Here is a 23,170-nt window from a genome sequence, read left to right as displayed (position 1 = left end):
AATAATTTGAAATAAAAATATTCTGTAAAAAAAGAAATAATATAAAAAGAAAATAATGGCATAATTATAGAATTTTATGACACTGGACCAAAGAAAAGACAAAACAATACCACAAACAAATAATATTGGATAATGAAAAAAGAAGTATAAAACTTTTCAGGCTGAAAGATGAAAACTTAAATACAATAAGTGTTATATTAGGAAAATATGATCTCTTCAATTCTATGGTGTACCTTTTCACATTTTATCATTCCTGAAATTGGGGTTGAATTTAGGATTCACAGAGGGTTATTTAATGAGATTTTTTTTCCTTTCTAGTGATACATAAAATATGTTATAAAATAGATGACATTTTGCATTTGATGAAATATAGTACTACTCAGATACCATAAAATGATATAGGTGAAAAACTAGATCTGATAGATTCGATAAACATATGAATTACTACATTTGTACTCTTTTTTAAAATTCATTTTTTTAATTTGAAATTCAGAGTTACACAGAGAGAGAAGGAGAGGTAGAGAGAGAAGTCTTCCATCCCTAACTGGCCGCAAAGGCCAGAGCTGTGCCGATACAAAGCCAGGATTCAGGAGTCTTCTCCGGGTCTCCCACATGGGTACAGGGGCCTAAGGACTTGGGCCATTGCCCACTGCTTTCCCAGGCCATAACGGAGAGCTAGATAGGAAGTGAAGCAGACCAAACTTGAACAGGCGCCCATATGGGATGCCAGCACTGCAGGAGGTGGCTTTACCTGCTATGCCACAGTGCTAGCCCCTACATTTGTATTCTTAAAGTTATTTTTGATTAGTTAATTATAATTGAAGTTCTTCTTTTACATAGAATTGGTATGAAATAATTGTTCGGTTTCTGTGTGCCCCAGATTACATTTATAAAGTTTATTTCCACTAATATTGTTCCTTTTAATTAATTAATTTGAAAGGCAGAGTGATAAAGAGAGAGAGAGAGAGAGAGAGAGAGATCCCATATGTTGGTTCACGGCACTCCTCAAATGCTTGTACTTGCTAGGACTGAGCCAGGACAAAGCCAGGAGCCAGGAATTCAATCCAGGTCTCCAGTTTGGGTGATAAGGACCCAACTGTTTGAGCCATCAGCTGCTGCCTTCCCAGGTCCACATTAGCAAGCAACTGGAATCCAGAGTAGTTAAGACTTGTATAGAAGTACTCACATTTGGATGCAGGTGTCTTAACCACTGTGTCTAAGTCTGCCCCCTAATAATTATTCTAGACTATCATTTTATGTGTAAATAGGTCACATATGTCTGTTGGATGTGAGGGAAAATGCATCTCCACGATGACTCCAGTTACTGGAAGGCATTCTACCCTTCTTCCCTATGAGCTTGGTTGTGAAGGAATTACTCCTATATGTCTCATTTGGTATTAAACAGAGCATGAGTTTTTGATCCAAAGGAAAGTCATAAATTTGAAAAAAATAATTTGAGAATGGTATGGTGCACATCTGTAATACCGACACAAAACTCTGAATAAAGCCATGTTTTCTTAAAATCATTGTGTCCCTGGAAGCTTTGTTTTCATTCTACATTTTCAACTGAGGCTCTGCTATAAATGGAGCTCATACAAGACAGATGATCTTGTTCATATATAAAAGATGATACTAATGTTCCGCCATTTTGACCTTATGAAATTTCAGTTTCAATTTGTGGATTTACAATTTCCCTACTTAATGCCTCTAATTCAAATAGGTGAGAAATCTTTAGATATAGGTATACACATAAACATATTGTTCCCGATATTCCTAAATTCAACTTTAAGGATATAAATATGGTCAACCTTGAGCTTAAAATATTGGAATACTATTTAATTTTATCCCCAAAGAGGGAAGGTATTTGATGTAGCAGTTAAGGCTCTGCTTGGGACATCTACATTCTACATGAGAACATCTCATTTGAATACCAGCTGCTGCATTTCGAACTGTTTCCTGATTATGTGCACCTTGGTCGACAACAGGTAATGGCCCAAATACTTGGATCCCTGTCAGCCATGAGGGAGATTTGGATTGAGTTCCTAGCTCCTGTCTTGAGCCTGGCCCAGTCACATTTAATGTGATATTAGGAGAGTGAACCAGCTGATTGGAGATTTCTGTCTCTCTGTCTGTCTATCTTTCTGTCTGTATCTCTCTGTTTCTCAAATAAAAAAATAAATAAAAATGTAAAAAATTATCCCAAACAGAAGTGACACTTGAAATAGAAAATGAATTAACATTTTTCTATGTAAATTACCTATGATAATTTTTAGCTATTGGTAAAAACATTATTTCAAATGACCAAATGATTTACAGAAGCTTAGCAAATACTTAACAAATGTTTATCTATTTAATAAGTAGTGACCCATATGATTGTAATTAAAGTTGAAAAGTATCTAGGAAGCAAATAACTGGTACAGGCTTTATAAATTCATGAAGGAAGGTTGCCTTCTATGTATTATGTTTAAAATCATGCTTACCTATAGAGCTACAAAAAAATAGGCTAGTCAGTCTGAGGAATGACTTTAAATTTTGATTTACTACAAAGAGCTCAAAACAATAATCTTCTCAACATTACAAATGTAAATATTAAGAGCATACTGGAATTTAAAAATTAATATGTAAAATTACTTCTCTATATTTCAAAATAAGAAAAATTCTGGGCTTTCCAGCACAACTTTTTTTTTAAAAAAATTATTTCAGCAGTGTCAAGCTGTGAAGCATCTACAGCTCATCTGCATATCCTAATTTTCATCCAAATTTTTATGGTACTGGCCATCTGGATGAATGAACGCTACAGATGACTACCCAGGTCCTTTCAACAGAAGCTAAAGTTATGCCTGCTGCTATGGAAAAATATATTTTGGTTAAGCCTTAGGAAGTCCATTTGTCAACATGCTGGAAAGTGCAAATGTGGCTGAGTATGCTCTATATAGAATTTATCTTCTATGTCTTGACTTATAATTCTGCTAACTCTATGAACAGGAAGAATGGTTCCTAGTTATTGTTGAAGAGATTAAAGAACTAAGAATGTCATTAGAATACTTGGGTTTGATACAGGATGCTGATTCTGCATTGTCAATATTTGAAATCTTAAATTCTCTGAACTCCAATGTCTTAATCTTTTAATGAGGCAGTGACATCTATCTAAGAGATTATTATAAAAAATTATTAAATAATACAAGTAAAACAAATACAGAAGCTGCTTGTTTATAAATAAGTATAACATGAAGGAACTTTTGTAAAACTGATCAAAGAAAGAGAATAGGCCAAATAAACAAAATGTACACTTCAATGCAGAACATGAACACATAAAACAATATCTAAAATCATAAACAACCACCAGTGCTACTTTATGAAAATAAATATGAAAACTTAAATGAATTAGGTAATATTCTAGAAAAATCATGCTATCAAAATTGACCTACAAGTAAAGGGATAATCAGAAATATCACTATCAATTTGAATACACACATACTCATACACACAGAGACTTATAACATGTGATAGAACTTCACTAGTAATTAGGAATAAATAATAAACAATAAGAACTAAGTAAGAACAAAGCATCACTCTGCAGGACACTAATGTCTTATAATACCAAATATGAACTAGGACATGCAGTAACAGAAACACTTATAGTGATAACACTCTATGCAATGAACTTGTAGAGGAAATCATTAATACTTAATAAAGTTAAATGACACATATCTTCCAAGGCATCATATCCGCTTATAGATATCTTCCCTAGAGGAAATATTGTACATGAGTGTAAGGGGACATGGTATAGAAGGCTTTCATGAAGTACAAAGACTCTCAAAATGTTAATGAAAAACGTGTTTTAAAAATTCTGTTCATGGATTTCATTGTTTGAGCAAAACAAACTTTTCTTTCAACTCCATTTTCCAAAAAATTTTGAAGTTTCCTCATATGGTAAATAAAAGCAAAAAGGCAGGTACAAATCTTAACAGATCTTAAGTAGAAGAATAACCTGTTGTTTATTCAGTGGAATACTATACAGCAACCAAACTATATTTTCATATTAATACAGGTAAATCCCAAAAATAGTATGTAAACTGAAAACTCGAGTTAAGGAAATATGCACATTCCCTTTTGCGTTTTTCTACATTTTAATTATAAAACATCCCTGAGGCACCAGTGTTGTGGCACAGAGGGTTAAGCTGCCATTTGCAATGCCAGCATCCATATTAGGACTGTACTGCTTCCAATCCAGCTCCCTACTAATGATCTTGGGAACACACCTGATGATGGCCCAAGTACTTGGCCTCTGACACCCCTGTGGGAGATCCTAATGGATCTGCAAGCTCCTGACTTCAGTCTGTCACAGCTCTACTTAATGAGGCCATTTGGGAAGTAAACCAACAGAAAAAAATTTCTCTCTCTCTCTCTCTCTCTTTCTCTCTCTCTCTCTCTATCCCTCCTTTTCTCCCTCCCTCCCCCTCTCTGCTGCTCTACCTTTCAAATAAGTAAATAAATAAAACATTAAAAATAAATTTAAAACATCTGTACATGTAATTATATTATACATGACTCACATCAGCTTTCAGATAATTACTTCTGTGTGTGAGGGGTGAGAAAAATATAAAGTAAATAAGATAAATTTAACATTATGTGCTTGTCATATTACTTCCAATTTTTTAGTCTAAATGGTCAACTAATTTAAAAGAAAAGTAATTTGCATAATAAAATAGCGACAAGATATAAAAGCAGCTGGAAGATTCATTTTTCCATACATATATCAGCTGGCTTACAACAAAATAAGTCATAAGATGAAATCCACACTTGGTGTCCAGTTGTAGTCTATAAATTTCATTTTCCACTAAAAGAACCAAGGTTCCTCCAACAATGGACAAGATGAATTTACCATGTCTAATTTTATAAGAAAGCAAAGTAACAACCAAAGAATACAGGGATTATGCAGTAAGAAGGTATGACCCTATGCCTTTTGGTTATGGACACATAGTTGTTGACCAATAGACATTAGGGGATACCTTTTGATTATACATATTTAGTTTATTAAAATTTCAGAGAGTAGATGACTTCTATTTTAACTATTTCTGCTTCCACCCAGACCCTTCAATAGTGTTCCATGGAGGTTGGAGTTGGCTATGGAGGTAAGGAATGAAGGTAAGGAGTTAACAAGCCAAATCTGATGCACACCAAAGTCTGGCATCCAACTTAGATGATCCTTATAAGGTTGGGCTGTAGCTACTGTAGTTTTCAGAGACCATTTATTTTTTTTTAACTTTTATTTAGCAAATATAAATTTCCAAAGTACAGTTTATGGATTACAATGGCTTTTTCCCCCGCATAACTTCCCTCCCACCCGCAATCCTCCCAACTCCCGCTCCCTCTCCCATTCCATTCACATCAAGATTCACTTTCAATTATCTTTGTATACAGAAGAAAATTTAGTATATATTAAGTAAAGATTTCAACAGTTTGCACCCACACAGAACATAAAGTGTGAAATACTGTTTGAATACTAGTTGTAGCATTAATTCACATTGAACAACACATTAAGGACAGAGATCACACATGAGGAGTAAGTGCACAGTGACTCCTGTTGTTGACTTAACAAATTGACACTCTTGTTTATGGCATCAGTAATCTCCCTAGGCTCTTGTTATGAGTTCTCAAGGCTATGGAAGTCTTTTGAGTTCGCCAGCTTCGATCTTATTTAGACAAGGTCATAGTCAAAATGGAGGTTCAATCCTCCCTTCAGAGAAAGATACCTCCTTCTTTGATGGCCCGCTCTTTCTACTGGGATATCACTCACAAAGATCTTTCATTTAGGTCCTCTTTTTTTTTTTCCCAGGGTGTCTTGGATTTCCATGCCTAAAATACTCTCATGGGCTCTTCATCGAGATCTGAATGCCTTAACGGCTGATTCTGAGGCCAGAGTGCTGTTTAGGACATCTGCCATTCTATGAGTCTGCTGTGTATCCCGCTTCCCATGTTTAAAAGTGATCTCTGTTAAATATAAGAGTGGGAATAAGAGAGGGAGGAGATATACAATTTGGGACATGCTGAAGCTGACTTGCCCCAAATGGTAGAGTTAGAAATATGCCAGGGGATTCCAATTCAGAGACCACTTTTTTTTTAAGTTTCAGTTCTTTTTGAGAGTTAGTGAAAGAGGGGGAGACAGAGAGAGAGAGAGAGAGACAAAGAGATGTCCTCCATCTGCTGGTCCACTGTGCAGATGGCTGCAACAGCCAGAACTGAGCCAGGCCAAAACCAGCATCCAAGAGCTTATCCAGGTCTCCCATATGGGAGGCAGGGACCCAAATATCTGGGCCATCTTCCGTATTCTGAAGCCATCAGTAGGGAGCTGGATTGGAAGTGGAGCAGCCAGGATAAGAACCAGCACCTATATGGGATGTTATCATTGCAGGTGGCAGCTTTACCCACTCTCCACTGCATCAGCCCCAGATCATTTCTTTTTCTTTTTTTTTTTCTTTTTTTTCTCCTTTTTTTTTTATCTTTTATTTAATGAATATAAATTTCCAAAGTACGACTCATGTGTTACAATGGCTTCCCCCCCCATACCGTCCCTCCCACCCACAACCCCCGCCTTCCCACTCCCTCTCCCCCTCCATTCACGTCAAGATTCATTTTTGATTATCTTAATATACAGAAGATCAGCCTAGCATACCTTAAGTAAGTATTTCAACAGTTTGCTCCCACACAGAAACATAAAGTGAAAAATAATAGATGATTTTTTTTAAATGATGATGAAATCAGAGCAGACCTATTGTCATGTTTAATCCCAGTGAGAGTCAAGTTGGGAATTGATAATTTTTTTTTTTTTTTTTACAGAAGATCAGTTTAGTGTACATTAAGTAAAGATTTCAATCGTTTGCACCCCCATAGAAACACAAAGTGAAATATACTGTTTGAGTACTCGTTATAGCATTAAGCCTCAGTGTACAGCACGTTAAGGACAGAGATCCTACATGAGCAGTAAGTGCACAGTGACTCCTGCCGTTGACTTCACAAATTGACACTCCTGTTTATGGCATCAGTAATCTCCCTATGCACCAGTTATGAGTTTCCAAGGCTATGGAAGCCCCCTGAGTTCTCCGACTCTTATCTTGTTTAGACACGGTCATAGTCAAAGTGGAGGTTCTCTCCTCCCTTCAGAGAAAGGCACCTCCCTCTTTGAAGACCTGTTCTTTCCACTGGGATCTCACTCACAGAGATCTTTTTGCCAGAGTGTCTTGGCTTTCCATGCCTGAAATACTCTCATGGGCTTTTCAGCCAGATCCGAGTGCCTTTAGGGCTGATTCTGAGGCCAGAGTGCTATTTAGGACATCCGCCATTCTATGAGTCTGCTGAGCATCTCACTTCCCATGCTGGACCACTCTCCCCTTTATCCATTCTATCGGTTGGTGTCAGCAGATACTAGACTTGCCCATGTGCTCCCCTTGACTCTCAGTCCTTTCATTATGATCAATTGTGAACTGAAATTGATCACCTGGAATAGAGAGATGGCATTGGCACATGCCACCTTGATGGGATTGAATTGGAATCCCCTGGTATGTTTCCAACTCTACCAATTGGGGCAAGTCAGCCCGAGCATGCCCAAATTACACATCTCTTCCCTCTCTTATTCCCACTCTTACGTTCAACAGGGATCACATTTCAGTTAATTTTCAACACTCAAGAATAACTGTGTGATAATTACAGAATTAAACCAGTCATATCAAGTAGAACAGACAAAAAAAAAATACTATGAGGGATAATGTATTAAGTTGTCCATCAGCAGTCAGGGCTATGCTGATCAAGTCACTGTTTCTCATAGTGTCCACTTCACTTCAGGAGGTTTCCCCTTTGGTGTTCAGTCAGTTGTCACCGATCAGGGAGAACATATGGTATTTGTCCCTTTGGGACTGGCTTACTTCACTCAGCATGATGTGTTCCAGATTCCTCCATTTTGTTGCAAATGACTGGATTTCGTTGTTTCTTACTGCGGTATAGTACTCTAAAGAATACATATCCCATAATTTCTTTATCCAGTCTACCGTTGATGGGCATTTAGGTTGGTTCCAGGTCTTGGCTATTGTGAATTGTGCTGCAATAAACATTAGGGTGCAGACCGCTTTTTTCTTTATCAATTTAAACTCCTTTGGGTAAATTCCAAGGAGTGGGATGGCTGGGTCGAATGGTAGGGTTATATTCAGGTTTCTGAGGAATCTCCAGACTGATTTCCATAGTGGCTTGACCAGTTTGCATTCCCACCAACAGTGGGTTAGTGTCCCTTTTTCCCCACATCCTCGCCAGCATCTGTTGTTGGTAGATTTCTGCATGTGAGCCATTCTAACCGGGGTGAGGTGAAACCTCATTGTGCTTTTGATTTGCATTTCCCTGATTGCTAGTGACCTTGAACATTTTTTCATGTGCCTGTTGGCCATTTGGATTTCCTCTTTTGAAAAATGTCTATTGAGGTCCTTGGCCCATCTCTTAAGTGGGTTGTTGGTTTTGTTTTTGTGGAATTTCTTGATCTCTTTGTAGATTCTGGTTATTAACCCTTTATCTGTTGCATAGTTTGCAAATATTTTTTCCCATTCTGTGGGTTGTCTCTTCACTCTCCTGACTGTTTCTTTTGCAGTACAGAAACTTCTCAATTTGATGCAATCCCAATAGTTGATTTTGGCTTTGACTGTCTGTGCCTCCCGGGTCTTTTCCAGAAATTCTTTGCCTGTGCCAATATCTTGAAGGGTTTCTCCAATGTTCTCTAATAACTTCATGGTGTCAGGACGTAGATTTAGGTCTTTAATCCACGTTGAGTGGATTTTTGTGTAAGGTGTAAGGTAGGGGTCTTGCTTCCTGCTTCTGCACGTGGAAATCCAGTTTTCCCAGCACCATTTATTGAATAGACTGTCCTTGCTCCAGGAATTAGTTTTAGATCCTTGATCAAATATAAGTTGGCTGTAGATGTTTGGATTGATTTCTGGTGTTTCAATTCTGTTCCATTGGTCTATCCATCTGTTTCTGTACCAGTACCATGCTGTTTTGATTACAACTGCCCTGTAGTATGTCCTGAAGTCTGGTATTGTGATGCCTCCGGCTTTGTTTTTGTTGTACAAGATTGCTTTAGCTATTCGAGGTCTCTTGTGCCTCCATATGAATTTCAGCACCATTTTTTCCAGATCTGAGAAGAAGGTCTTTGGTATCTTGATTGGGATTGCATTGAATCTATAAATTGCTTTTGGGAGAATGGACATTTTGATGATGTTGATTCTTCCAATCCATGAGCATGGAAGATTTTTCCATTTTTTGGTATCCTCTTCTATTTCTTTCTTTAAGGTTTTGTAATTTTCATCGTAGAGATCTTTAACGTCCTTGGTTAAGTTTATTCCAAGGTATTTGATTGTTTTTGTAGCTATTGTGAATGGGATTGATCTTAGCAGTTCTTTCTCAGTCATGGCATTGCTTGTATATACAAAGGCTGTTGATTTTTGTGCATTGATTTTATATCCTGCCACTTTGCCAAACTCCTCTATGAGTTCCAATAGTCTCTTAGTAGAGTTCTTTGGATCCTCTAAGTACAGAATCATATCGTCTGCAAAGAGGGATAGTTTGACTTCTTCCTTCTTGATTTGTATTCCTTTGATTTCTTTTTCTTGTCTGATGGCTCTGGCTAAAACTTCCAGAACTATGTTAAATAGCAGTGGTGAGAGTGGGCATCCCTGCCTGGTGCCAGATTTCAGTGGAAATGCTTCCAACTTTTCCCCATTCAATAGGATGCTGGCTGTGGGTTTTTTATAAATTGCTTTGATTATATTGAGGAATGTTCCTTCTATACCCAATTTGCTTAGAGTTTTCATCATGAAAGGGTGTTGAATTTTATCAAATGCTTTCTCTGCATCAATTGAGATAATCATATGGTTTTTCTTCTGCAGTCTGTTAATGTGGTGAATCACATTGATTGATTTGCGAATGTTGAACCATCCCTGCATACCAGGGATGAATCCCACTTGGTCTGGGTGGATGATTTTCCTGATGTGTTGTTGTATTCTATTGGCCAGAATTTTATTGAGGATTTTTGCGTCTATGTTCATCAGGGATATTGGTCTGTAATTTTCTTTCAGTGCTGCATCTTTCTCTGGCTTAGGGATTAAGGTGATGCTGGCTTCATAGAAAGAATTTGGGAGGATTCCCTCTTTTTCGATTGTTCTGAATAGTTTGAGAAGAAATGGGATTAGTTCTTCTTTAAATGTCTGGTAGAATTCAGCAGTGAATCCATCTGGTCCTGGGCTTTTCTTTGTTGGGAGGGCCTTTATTACTGTTTCAATTTCTGTTTCAGTTATGGGTCTATTTAGGTTTTCGATGTCTTCATGGTTCAATTTTGGTAGATTGCATGTGTCCAGGAATCTATCCATTTCTGATAGGTTTTCCTGTTTGCTGGCATACAGGTCCTTGTAGTAATTTCTGATGATTCTTTTTATTTCTGTGGTGTCTGTTGTTACGTTTCCTTTTTCATCTCTGATTTTATTGATTTGGGTCTTTTCTCTTCTTTTTTTAGTTAGTTGGGCCAATGGGGTGTCAATTTTGTTTATTTTTTCAAAAAACCAGCTTCTCGCTTGGCTGATTTTTTGTAATATTTTTTTGGATTCAATCCTGTTAATTTCTTCTCTGGTTTTAATTATTTCTCTTCTCCTACTAGATTTGGGTTTGGTTTGCTGCAGTTTTTCTAGGTCCTTGAGGTGCGCTGAAAGCTCATTTATTTGGTACCTTTCCAATTTCTTGGTATAGGCACCTATTGCTATAAATTTGCCTCTCAATACTGCTTTTGCTGTATCCCATAAGTTTTGATATGTTGTGTTGTTGTCTTCATTTACTTCCAGAAAGTTTTTGATTTCTCTTTTGATTTCTTGAATGACCCAGTGTTCATTCAGGAGCATGTTGTTCAGTCTCCATGTGTTTGCATACTTTCTGGGGTTTCCTGAGTTGCTAATTTCCAGCTTCATCCCGCTGTGGTCTGAGAAGCTGCATGGTATGATTCTAATTCTTTTAAATTTGCTGAGACTTGCTTTATGGCCTAGTATGTGATCAATCCTAGAGAAGGTTCCATGCGCTGCTGAGAAGAATGTGAAGTCTGTAGATGTAGGGTTGAAAGTTCTGTAGATATCTGTTAGATCCATTTGGGCAATAGTGTCAATTAAATCTGCTGTTTCCTTGTTGATCTTCTGCCCGGATGATCTGTCTATTTCTGAGAGTGGAGTATTGAAGTCCCCCAGTACTATTGTATTGGAATCTAAATCTCCCTTTAAGTCCCTTAGCATATCTTTTAAATAGACCGGTGCCCTGTAATTAGGTGCATATACATTTATAATAGTTACATCTTCCTGTTGAATTGAACCCTTAATCATTATATAGTGTCCCTCTTTGTCTCTCTTAACAGTTTTTGTATTAAAGTTTATTTTGTCTGATATTAATATGGCTACACCTGCTTTTTTTTGGTTTCTGTTGGCATGGAATATCTTTTTCCAACCTTTCACTTTCAGTCTGCATGCCTCTTTGTTAGAGAGATGTGTTTCTTGTAGGCAACAAATAGTTGGGTTGTGTTCTGTGAGCCAGTTAGCCAAACGGTGTCTTTTAACTGAAGAATTCAGACCATTAATGTTCAATGTGACTATTGATACGTAGTGACTTTGCCCTGCCATTTTCCCGGAAATATTTTCTAGTATATGCTTTGAGCTTCCCATGCTCTTTTACTGGTAGGTGTTCTTCCTTTCCCTTCTTTCATATTGATGACCATGTTTCTGTGTTTCTGAGTGTAGCACATCTTTAAGTATCTTTTGCAGGGCCGGACGAGTGGCCACAAAGTCTTTCAATTTCTGTTTGCTATGAAAGGTCTTTATTTCACCTTCATTCACAAATGAGAGCTTGGCAGGATATAATATTCTGGGCTGGCAATTTTTCTCTCTTAGCACCTGTGCTATGTCTCGCCATTCCCTCCTAGCTTGTAGGGTTTCTGATGAGAAGTCAGCTGTGAGTCTGATTGGAGATCCTCTGAGAGTAATCTGACGTTTCTCTCTTGCACATTTTAGGATCTTTTCTTTATGTTTCACTGTGGTAAGTTTAATTACCACGTGTCGTGGTGAGGATCTCTTTTGGTCATGTTTATTGGGGGTTCTATGAGCTTCCTGTACTAGGATATCTCTGTCCTTCTCCAAACCTGGAAAGTTCTCTGCTAGTATCTCACTAAAAAGGCCTTCCAATCCTTTCTCTCTCTCCATGCCTTCAGGAACTCCTAGAACTCGAATGTTGGTTTTTTTAATAGTATCCTGTAGATTCCCAACAATATTTTTTAGGTTTCTAATTTCCTCTTCTTTTCTTTGGTTTGACTGTATGTTTTCCTGTGCTCTATCTTCTAAGTCCGATATTCTCTCTTCTGCTTCACCCATTCTGTTTTTAAGGCTTTCTAATGTGTTTGTCATTTGATCTATTGAACTCTTCATTTCATTTTGATTTCTCTTCACTATAACACTTTCCTGTTCTACTAGTTTCTGAGTTTCATTTTGACTCTTCCTTAAAATTTCGTTTTCACGAGAGAGATTTTCAATCTTGTCCATTAAGGATTTCTGTAGTTCAAGGATTTGCTTTTGAAAACTTCTAAATGTTCTTATCATAAATTTTTTGAAATCCGTATCTTGCATTTCTTCTATCTCATCATCTTCATACTCTTGGCTTGGGGTGTTTTGCTTATTTGGAGGCATCATAGTGTCATCGTTGATCTTGCTCCCTCTATTTCTGTGTTTGTTACTCGGCATAGTTAATTCTTCTTGTGTCACTGTGCGTTTTTTTTTTTTTTTTTTTTTTTATACTGTGTCCGTGTTAAGTGGACTGCCTGCTGTTGGAGGAGCCTTGGAGGCTTGAGATGGGTGCAGCCTGAGAGCTCTGCCTGGTTCTTCCTGGTTAAGGGTGTGCAAAGGTGACACCCTCAGGTTATGCGTGGTAAATCTCTCTCTTTTTATTTATTTATTTATTTTATTTATTCAGGGGGTAAGTAACACCGCAGGGCATGGCTGTGCAGAATTGATGGTATTTAGCTTCCAGTCTTTGGCTCCTCTGGACTCCCACTGGGTTGCCTAGGCTACTGAATTGTAGTGACTCAGTTCCTTAGCTCTCCCCCATTGATATGTAAATCCAGAGAGGAGGCCTGCTCTTTGTCTCTTCAAGCCTTGCAGCCTTGTAACCTTTGCAAGGTTAGGGGGAAGAGAAACCCCGAAGCTTTTTTTTTCCTTCTTTCCGGTAGTGAGTTTGCTGCACTTTCCGGCCCCCCTCTAGATTCTGACCCCCGTTTCCCCACCAATGTCTCGGGTTATTGAGCTCACCTCCCCTTCCAGCGCCGATGTGTGGACTCGGAGCCCTGAGCGTCCCAAGTCTCCCCGCTGTTGTCTGTGTGGCGTGCACTCCCCTTGGAGCACTGGCGTGCTGACCCTGGGGCTTCTGTGGCTCGGTCCCGTGACTTGGCTTCCACGCGGTGGGCGACCTTGTTCTCCCAGTAGGTCCTCCGATTCACGATTCCCGTGCAATTTTTTCCTGGTTCTTTTTTTCTGCGGCTACCGTAACTCCCCTTTTATTAAACTAAATTTTCCCGGACTATCGGTGCGCGCCCTCACTATTCCGCCATCTTGGCTCCGCCCAGATCATTTCTTTTAATTGGCTAAAAACAAATTTATCCCTGGCTATTGCTGCCATTTGGTCAGTGAATCAGCTGATGGAAGATCTCTCTGTCTGCCTGTTTCCCTATCTCTATCTCTGTTGTTCTGCCCTTCAAATAAATAAATCTTTAAAAAAATGTATTGGGCCCCCTTGCATACTCTATCAGTGTGTTTTGCCTAAGGTGCCATGAGTGAAATATAAATCTCAAGAAAGGCAGCTGATCACATAAACAGGATTTCAAAGCAGGTCAATCTTTTAGTTGGAAAGGGAAGCTGAAGAACATGTCCCAACATCTTTCTAAATTACTACCACTGTTAACATAATAGCTTCTTGATTGAAATAGTGAAAATGTAAATTCGAGGAATGGTTTGTCCATTTTAAATGCTTTACTAGGTTTAAGAGTAACCAAAAAGGAATACACAGAGAAAAAGAATTTGCAATGAGATAATCTAGTTTAAAAAAATATGCTTGCTCTTTCAGGCATGTTTTGCCCAAACTCCCAAACCTTTGTAGTCAGAGATCATCCTCATACTTTATTAGAGGTAAAAGCCTACACCAAATGACCAGACTCAAAAACCTGCAGCAGAGAGGAAACAGTTCCCTCCTATGGTCTAGAATTGCCTCTGAAGGTCCAATTTCCTTGTCTGGACATCAGCTTTTCACTGTTGTAACAAATGTTCTCCTTTCAGGGAAGAATCCATACCTGTGAACTCCTGCATGCATTAATTAAACCAGGCTTCAGTAGGAGAGGTCTTTTGCAAGGTGACTCAATAGTCCTACTCTTCCTTTCAAGTGACCACTACATATTTTAGCAGAGTGTACTATTTCAGGTGACTTGTTCTATAGCAAGCACATACACAATACTACCATTACTCCAAATTTTATTTCGTTAATATCACCACGAGGCTGTTCAGTGTTGGAGGGATGATCCACACTGCTCTAAGTAGTTCAACTTGGAAATCAGAACTACCTTTGTTATGATTCCACAGGCAATGTTCACATTTAGCCAAGCCCTGTGATCCTGGTAAATAGGGAAGTATACTGAAATTCCTCCTTTTTTTAATGTTTCTGGCTATCTCATCAGATACAAAGAAGTATCCTCCAAACAACATAAATTAGACTTTGCCTCTGGCAAAGTCAGACACAGACTCTTGAATTTCTCATTATTTATTTCATAAAAGATTCGCTGAACTGTCTCAATAAAAGCAAAATGATAGTTATCCAAACTTTGGTTATGTTTGTCTCTTTCCTCCAGACTGCTGAATTTAGGTTTATTTAATCTGAGCCAGCGTGTGCTCCTTTTTAATGGTCTCTCCTATCCCACCATCCTCACTCATCTTACTTCCCTACAACAATCATTTCTAGTTTTCTTTACTCCTGCCTATTAAAAAGAAGCCATTTTCTTCCTAACTTTCCAGATGCTTGCAAATCTATGTCTCAACACATTGCAAAAAACTCAATCCCCCTACTGCATTAAGCTTTTTTCAATAATCTCTCCTTCCAAGTCTTGATTGATTTTTCACTTTATATTAATAACAGTACTCTGTAACCTAAACTGCCAGTTTCTGCCTTTTTAAATAGTAAAAGAACCTCTGATTCCTACCTTCTAAATTTCCCAACGTCTGTTAGAGATAGATGAGGCTATATGCAATGGGCTGAATTTCCTTCCCACCAACATTCATGTTGAAAACCTAATCGCCAACATGATGGTATAAAGCAGGGGGGGCTTTGAGACATGATTAGGTCATCATTATAGGGCCCTCATAATTCAGATTAGTGCCCTTACAATGTGACTCTTGTAGTACAGGGTGACCCCTTTCACTACATAAAGACAATGTCAGAATACAGGGATCAATGAACAAAGAAACATGTCCTCATCAGACAGTACACCAGCTGACACCCTGAACTTGGACTTTTCAGCCTTCAAAACTTTGAGAAATAAATTCCAGTTATCAGCAACCCAGCAGTTGATATTTTGCCAGAGTAACCTGAATAGACTACAACAGAACTTTCCCTTGTCCCCTCCCCAACATCATCTCAGGCTGAATCGCACTGCTGGCTACCCAAATTCTTTAGCCCGCTGCCTTGCTGATGGCATATCATGGGATTTCTTGGCCTCCATACCCGTGTGAATCAATTCCTATAATGACATAATACATATCCCCTGTGGGTTTGGGTTCTATATATCCTATTCGTTCTGTTTCTCTAGAGAACTCTGACTAATACACCATATAATAAGGTTTGGTGAATGAGAAATAATTGATAGTCAGTGTTAAGACATTATTAATAAAATGAAATAAATGCTTTTCTTACACCTTTTCTCCTCTCTAGAATGGAACATGAATGTGGTGCCTGTTGTTAGAAGAGCCATGTTAGACAATGAGATGTCAACCAATCCTTTGAGGATTGGGAAGAGCAAGTTAGGATGAAAACTGAGTTTTGGGGTATCTATTTCTTGAAGCCAGACCTACTCTAGCTGAACTGCATCATTTAAGCTCTCCTTTTTTCCACATAAAATTTCTACTGAAAAAAATGAGGAAAAAATTCAAACTCTTGTCACCTCCGATAAATCTCATTTATTAAGTAATTATTTTTAAAACTGTTCTTTTTCAAGTTCAGCACAAAGAAGAGAAAGTGAAATTACTAGAAAAGAACGGTCTAAGGATGGTCCTTAGAATTTAGGATAAAGCTTCTATTGATTTAAGTTTTTTCTACAGTTCCAGTGTTGTAAATAATTATGAATAATCTGAACATAGCGGAAATGTGGAACAACTAATGACTACCCTGTTGAAAAGGTGCATATTTGTTGTTTATTAGCTTGGAACTAACAATGTCTTGTTTCAAGAGGGTATAATTTTGACAACTCTGTCCATTAGATAGCCTGTCTTTTCACCCATGATAAACTATGAGTACCAATTTATTACCCCCTAACTTAACGCAAAAAGTTTTTTTAACATAGTTAAAAAATCATATGCAGCAAAGATGTCTAGTGTGGTTTATTGGTATTCAAACATTAAAACTGGAAAAGGTAACTATAGCATTTCAACATCCCATTGAGCTTATTTCAATATAAGATCACAAGAATGATTGAAAAATGACTGAACAAAATTCTATGTATGTTATTTTAGAGTACTTTACCTTTAAAATAAAAATGTATGAACATTTAGACAAGGTTTTTTGGAGAGCCTGTACACACAAGCATTCACACACACACATATAAAAGTCATAAGTTTGAACACCAGAGATTCTGTGCATCTAGTTTTGGCTTTTGAATATGTGTTCACAAATTCCACTGATATCAGTACAAAGAATATGCATTTATTTAAGTGTAAAAATTCAACAATTGTCATGATAAATTAAAATAAAATATTATAAATATATCTACATGTAAATATATACTAAAATGACTTAATTTTATGTAGATATTGCTTTTTAATATATTATTTCTTCAAATGATAAATGAGGTTGTGGTCACTACATATAAAATTGGGATAAGTTAGTGAGGCTAATTATTTCTATTACAAATATATGATCATAGTTAATAGATTATATGTCCATGGTTACCTTTAATATGGACAATGAGACACAGACTTTTGTCAAAACAATCAAAATGTGAATAAATCCATTTCTTATTAATTCACAGTAATTAAGGAACAAAGATCAAAATATGTCTCTATAATCTTCCACTATATAAAGAGAATCTCAAACTCTGCTTTTGAATACTGAAAGATGTTTCCATGTATTAGCAAGTGTGATTTGAGAATTTTAAATGAAAATATTTTACTTATATGTACAATTTGATCTAGGAAAAAATTTGGAAAACACTGAGCCATAAACAAGTTTTTCACCTTTTAAATCGCTGAATAGAACCTAAGATTGATTTTGTATGTTTGCATAAATATTTTACAAAAACTACTATGGCTTCTTTCACCAGATGACAAACAATTAGTTAGCTCATTTGACTCAGTAGCCTTCTAAATAATTTATATAGCACCCTACTATTAAAAGAGCTTTCTTTTTTTGATAATGTGTAATATATACAATACTAATTTTTCAGTATTATTATTACTGGTCTTTCTAACTTAGATTTGATGTTATAAATACATTCCTCTAATAATATTTTAGAGTTTAATATCTGGATACTTATGAAATAGAAATATAATATACACAATTATTATATACTGAAAGTAAGATAATATTATATCTTTATAAGATTTTAGTATTTTGAATGTATGAACAATTTATGTACAAACATCAAAATGGATTCTTAATGAGAAGAAAGATCTATTCCAGAAAAATATTTTCAAAACTTTTGCATTGATGAAACATTTTTCAGGTTTATGGATAATATAAAAGATTCACTAAGTTATTCACTCAAAAATATATTCTCTTGAGAAATGTGAATAATAAAAAGAAATATGTAATATGAAGCCTATTGACAAAGATGTCATATTTATTTATTTTAACTTATTTGAGAAACAGGTAGAGGCAAAGTTCCCATCTGGTGATTTACTCCTCAAATGGCCTCAGTGTCCACAGCTGGGCAATGCTGAAACTGGGAGTTGGAATCTCATTCTGGATGTCTATGAGGTGGTAGAATTCCAACTACTTGGGCCATTACCACTGCCTCATAGGGTCTGCATTAGCAAGAAGCAGGAGTTGGGTGCCAGAGTTGAATCTTAATCCCAGGTACTTTGATGTTGTCCATGTGTGTCTTAAAAGGCATCTTAATCACTGGGCTAAATGTCTACCCTAAGATTTAAATATGGAGTCTAGATATTTACATTTTGGGAGTTAAGTCTATTAATCACTAGATAAAGTACCCAGATAATGAACCAGATATCAAGTGTTATAAGAATGACAAAGGAAAGCATAATGACTAAGAGCAAAGATTCTTGAAATTTACTTTTTTATTTTTTTGACAGGCAGAGTGGACAGTGAGAATAAGAATGACAAAGGAAAGCATAATGACTAAGAGCAAAGATTCTTGAAATTTACTTTTTTATTTTTTTGACAGGCAGAGTGGACAGTGAGAGAGAGAGACAGAGAGAAAGGTCTTCCTTTGCTGTTGGGTCACCCTCCAATGGCCGCCGTGGCCAGTGCCCTGCGGCCGGTGCACCGCGCTGATCCAATGGCAGGAGCCAGGTGCTTCTCCTGGTCTCCCATGGGGTGCAGGGCCCAAGGACTTGGGCCATCCTCCACTGCACTCCCTGGCCACAGCAGAGAGCTGGCCTGGGAGAGGGGCAACCAGGACAGAATCCGGCACCCCGACCGGGACTAGAACTTGGTGTGCCGGCACCGCAAGGCGGAGGATTAGCCTAGTGAGCTGCGGCGCTGGCGATTCTTGAATTTTATACCTAATCTTGTATTCTGTTCTGAACATGTACCAGCTGTAGCTAAAATTTCCTTAGTAAGAATTTTAGTAATAGAAAATACATTGTAGCCTTGTTGCAAGATTTCAATAACATGAAAGAGTACAGAGTGATTATACAGAAATTCTTATATAGAAAGTATTCAATAAATGGTATTAACAACCAAATTTCCCAATAGGAATCAAGGAAGGCTTCCTAAAAATTTCAGCATATGATCTGGGTTGTAACTATTGGTATCATGACCTGTAATGTATCAATGAATAAGTGCATGAAGGAGTCTGCGTGGGAGAAGATATTTCAGACCAAGTGATTTGTTAAACCAAAAGGACAGAATCATGTAAGAACAGGTTTAAAGAAATACTTAGAAGTTTCGTGAAGCTGAAATCTAGGGTGGAAGAAAAGATGTACTCTGAGTTGGTGTAGACATTAAGATACTCTCAGTTACACTAGTAAGAAAACTACAGGCTTCAGGAGAAGCTAGAAAATAACTAAAGCAAGGCAATATAATCCTAAATCATACATCCAGTCCATCCTGGAAAACCACATAAAACTACAGAGTAATTGAGACCACTATGTGTTTCTCAAGGCTTTCCCTACCTGAAGGCAAAGGATAAAGTTGCCTAAAGAATTTACTGAAAAGGGCTCAATGATTTTTTCTCACTCTTCTTCGCATTTCTCCCTAATCCTCCACCTAGCAGCGCCGGCACACCAGGTTCTAGTCCTGGTCAGGGCGCCAGATTCTGTCCCGGTTGCCCCTCTTCCAGGCCAGCTCTCTGCTGTGGCCCGGGAGCGCAGTGGAGGATGGCCCAAGTGCTTGGGCCCTGCACCCCATGGGAGACCAGGAGAAGCACCTGGCTCCTGCCTTCAGATCAGTGCGGTGCACCGGCCCCAGCGCACTAGCCGTGGCGGCCACTGGAGGGTGAACCAACAGCAAAAGGAAGACCTCTCTCTCACTATCCACTCTGCTTGTCAAAAAAAAAAAAAAAAATTAAATAAAAATTAAAAAAAAAACATTCTGGAATCATTATCCCATAAAATGTTAAATCTGAAAGAATCCTCAGCATTTATATATTCCCAACCTGCAAACAACTTTCAGTTATAACTTCCTATAATTTCCCTTCATTGCACTCACCACATGCTAAAGTTATACATTTCTAAGATTACCTAATTAATCTTAGTCTTTACCTACTGGACTGTGAGTACAAGAGGACAAGCAGAGCGTCTTTCTGCTCATCATTGTTCTACTAGGATACAATGACACAGCACAGCGCCAGGCATGTGGCAGTTGAGTACTACTAGAATTATGGAATAAATGAATGAGTGTATTAAAGATGAAGAAACTGAAGTCCTGAGATACCTGGTGCTTTGCCCTAATCAACATGGCTAGTGAGTGACAGAATTTGGACCTATAAGCAGTTTTCTTGATACCTACCCTGCTGCCTTCTCATGTGTGGCAGGGGTCGAAATACTTGGGCTATCTACTGCTGCTTTTGCTAGGCCATGATCAGGGAGCTGGTTCAGAAGTGGAGCAGCTGGGACTTGAACCAGCAACCAAATGGAATGCTGGCACCATGGGCAGTGACTTTACCCATTTTGCCACAATGTCAAATGCTCTTCAGATCTTTTGAACTAATGAGACTATCACATACCCTTACCACACAGCTACATAAACTGTTCTGCCTACAACACAAGAGAGCTTCAAAAAAAAAAAAAAAATCCTGGAAAGTGGTATTAAAAGAGAAATTTATTTGGTGTAAGAACAATTGAAGTTCACATACAGTAGAGGTCTTCAAAAAGGCCAGGGAAAAAAAGCACATTGTGAAAAAACTACATAAATTTGAAAAAAAATTTTGCACCAAGCAAAATTTTTAAATTTAACCTTCCATGAACTTTTTGAAGTAACCTGTGTCAGCATGGCTCACTTTTCACGACTATCTTCCTGTAGCACCTTTCTCTGGATATTCTACCTAATGTAAATTATAAAATTGTAAACTTTACCTCATAATTCTTATTTTAAAAGATTTTATTTATTTATTTGAGAGGTAGAGTTATAGACAGTGAGAGGGAGAGACAGAAAGAAAGGTCTTCCTTTAGTTGGTTCATTCCCCAAATGGCCACAACAGCCGGAGCTGCGCAAATCCAAAGCCAGGAGTCAGGTGCTTCTTCCCAGTCTCCCATGTGGGTGCAGGGGCCCAAACATTAGGATCATTTTTTACTGCTTTCCCAGGCCATAGCAGAGAGCTGGATGGGAAGAGGAGCAGCCGGGACTAGAACCGGCACCCTACGGGATGCCAGTGCCGCAGGTTGGAGGATTAATCTACTGAGCCATGGCTCCAGCCCCTCCTCATAATCCTTAATATCCCTTTATCCACCATTTTTCAATTTAAATTCTTATATTGAAAATATGATCTATTTTTACTTATTTTTCAGTTTTAAAGATCACGAAAAATGTCTATCTTGAAAGAAACTCATGCTGGATTACTTGAACATGAAAATAAGAAAACTGATTAAAATATCTGTTAAAAGTATCTTGTTGCTAAATCCACAAAGCAAAAATGTAGCACATCTGCAATGATGGAAGGCAACTATAAAAGAGGGCATTCAATTAAGAGAAAGCAACAGGATGATTTAAGTAAAGATCTTCTGTGGAATGCCTTACAGATTTACAGATGAAATGAAAATATGAGACGTTTTTGGATTGAGTGGATATTCAGAGTTTACATTTCCAAAAATAAAGCTCACAATTAGGCAGCTCCCCCAAAAAATAAAACTTCAAAGAGATTATGTCAGATTATTTGCATTAGTAGAACTGCTTTACCGAAGATAATACATTTTATTAAATGAAACATATGCAATGCATAATGCTGAGTAGATACAAATATATACATATACAGGCTTGTAGGTAAGTGGATTAAAATATTCATATTTATTATAGTAGTAACGGGAAAGGTTTAGCCTTCAGAAGAAAGTCTGTATTAATTGCAGCTTCTGCCTTGAAAATGTTCTAATATTTCTAAATTAAGAATTGGACTAGGCATGTGCTAGAATATCTTATTTAAACCAACTATTAGAATTCTGCTGACTTTGTAGTTTCAGTTTTTAAAAAGTTTTAAACAGTTTTCTCTTATTACCCTAAGTTGAGATTGTCAGAACTCATATGTGCTGTATATTCTTGGTTCTCTTAACCATGTACTTTTCTGAGCTACATCACCTGTATAATTTCTATTTTTCCTAATGAAAACTTAAAAATAATATAAACCAAAACTATAAGCATTACAAATGTCGATATTTATACTTTAAATTTTATCTTCTCCAACAAATTAAATTCCTAGCCACAGGAGTTCAGATCAAGGGTTTATACCTGCAACACTGTATGCACAAAAGAGAAAACTCTCCTCAACAATAACTTTAACAGCAGTAATTTCTCTTAAATCATTTGCAAAGTGTACAATTGCCATTCATAAATATTTATAGTAATTTAGATATTAAAATATGAATGACCAGTTATGAGTGGAGCATCCTGAATCATTATTAATTACTAATAACACTATCATTGCATATGTTTTTGTAAGAAGTTGATAATGTGATTTTGCTGGGGCTGGTGCTACGGCATAGCAGGTAAAGCTGTCACCTTCAGTGCCAGCATGACAGATGAGCATGGTTAGTGTCCCAGCTGCTTCATTTCTGAGCCAGCTCCTTGCAACTGCACCTAGAAAAAGCAGCAGGAGATAACCCAAATCCCTGGGCCCTTGCCAACCACGTGGGATACCTGGAAGAAGTTCCTGGTCCCTGGATTCAGCCTGGCTTAGCCCCAGTTTTTGTGGCCATTTGGTGAGTGAACCAACAGATAGCAGATGTCTCTCTGTGTCTTTTTCTTTCTTTCTAACTCTGCCTTTCAAATAAATAAATAAATATTTTAAAAAATAAAAAAGAGGTTGATGATATGATTTTTCTAAATGAAGGCAAGACTGACTGCATTATAGAAGCTATTCCCGTATTTAAAAGGGTATACTTGCATATTTGACATTGCTCTTAATTTACACTATTTGTTGCTTTTCAAAGATAGGTATATATGATGTATTTTATAAAATTAAAAATTAAAA

The 23,170-nt window shown here is 37.4% G+C and overlaps 1 protein-coding gene across 3 annotated transcripts in view; it reads right to left on the bottom strand.

Moving 5' to 3' along the window:
- The window catches only part of NEGR1 (neuronal growth regulator 1), a 941,547-nt gene that overhangs the window by 705,791 nt on the left and 212,586 nt on the right, over nt 1–23,170 (bottom strand). Inside the window, exon 2 of one of the 3 annotated variants that reach the window (XM_070078259.1) lies at nt 10,890–23,170. This exon is cut by the window's right edge and continues 91,297 nt beyond it. The exons of the other annotated variants lie outside the window; for them this stretch is intronic. Coding sequence (XP_069934360.1) covers nt 11,739–12,800 — 1,062 coding nt within the window. The 5' untranslated portion in view covers nt 12,801–23,170 and the 3' untranslated portion in view covers nt 10,890–11,738. Of the gene's footprint in view, nt 1–10,889 lie in introns of those variants that run through there. 3 annotated transcript variants of the gene reach the window in all.

This window comes from Oryctolagus cuniculus, chromosome 7 (genome assembly GCF_964237555.1).
Source record: "Oryctolagus cuniculus chromosome 7, mOryCun1.1, whole genome shotgun sequence".
NCBI lineage: Eukaryota > Metazoa > Chordata > Mammalia > Lagomorpha > Leporidae > Oryctolagus > Oryctolagus cuniculus.
This window is presented reverse-complemented; position numbering and strand designations above follow the sequence as displayed.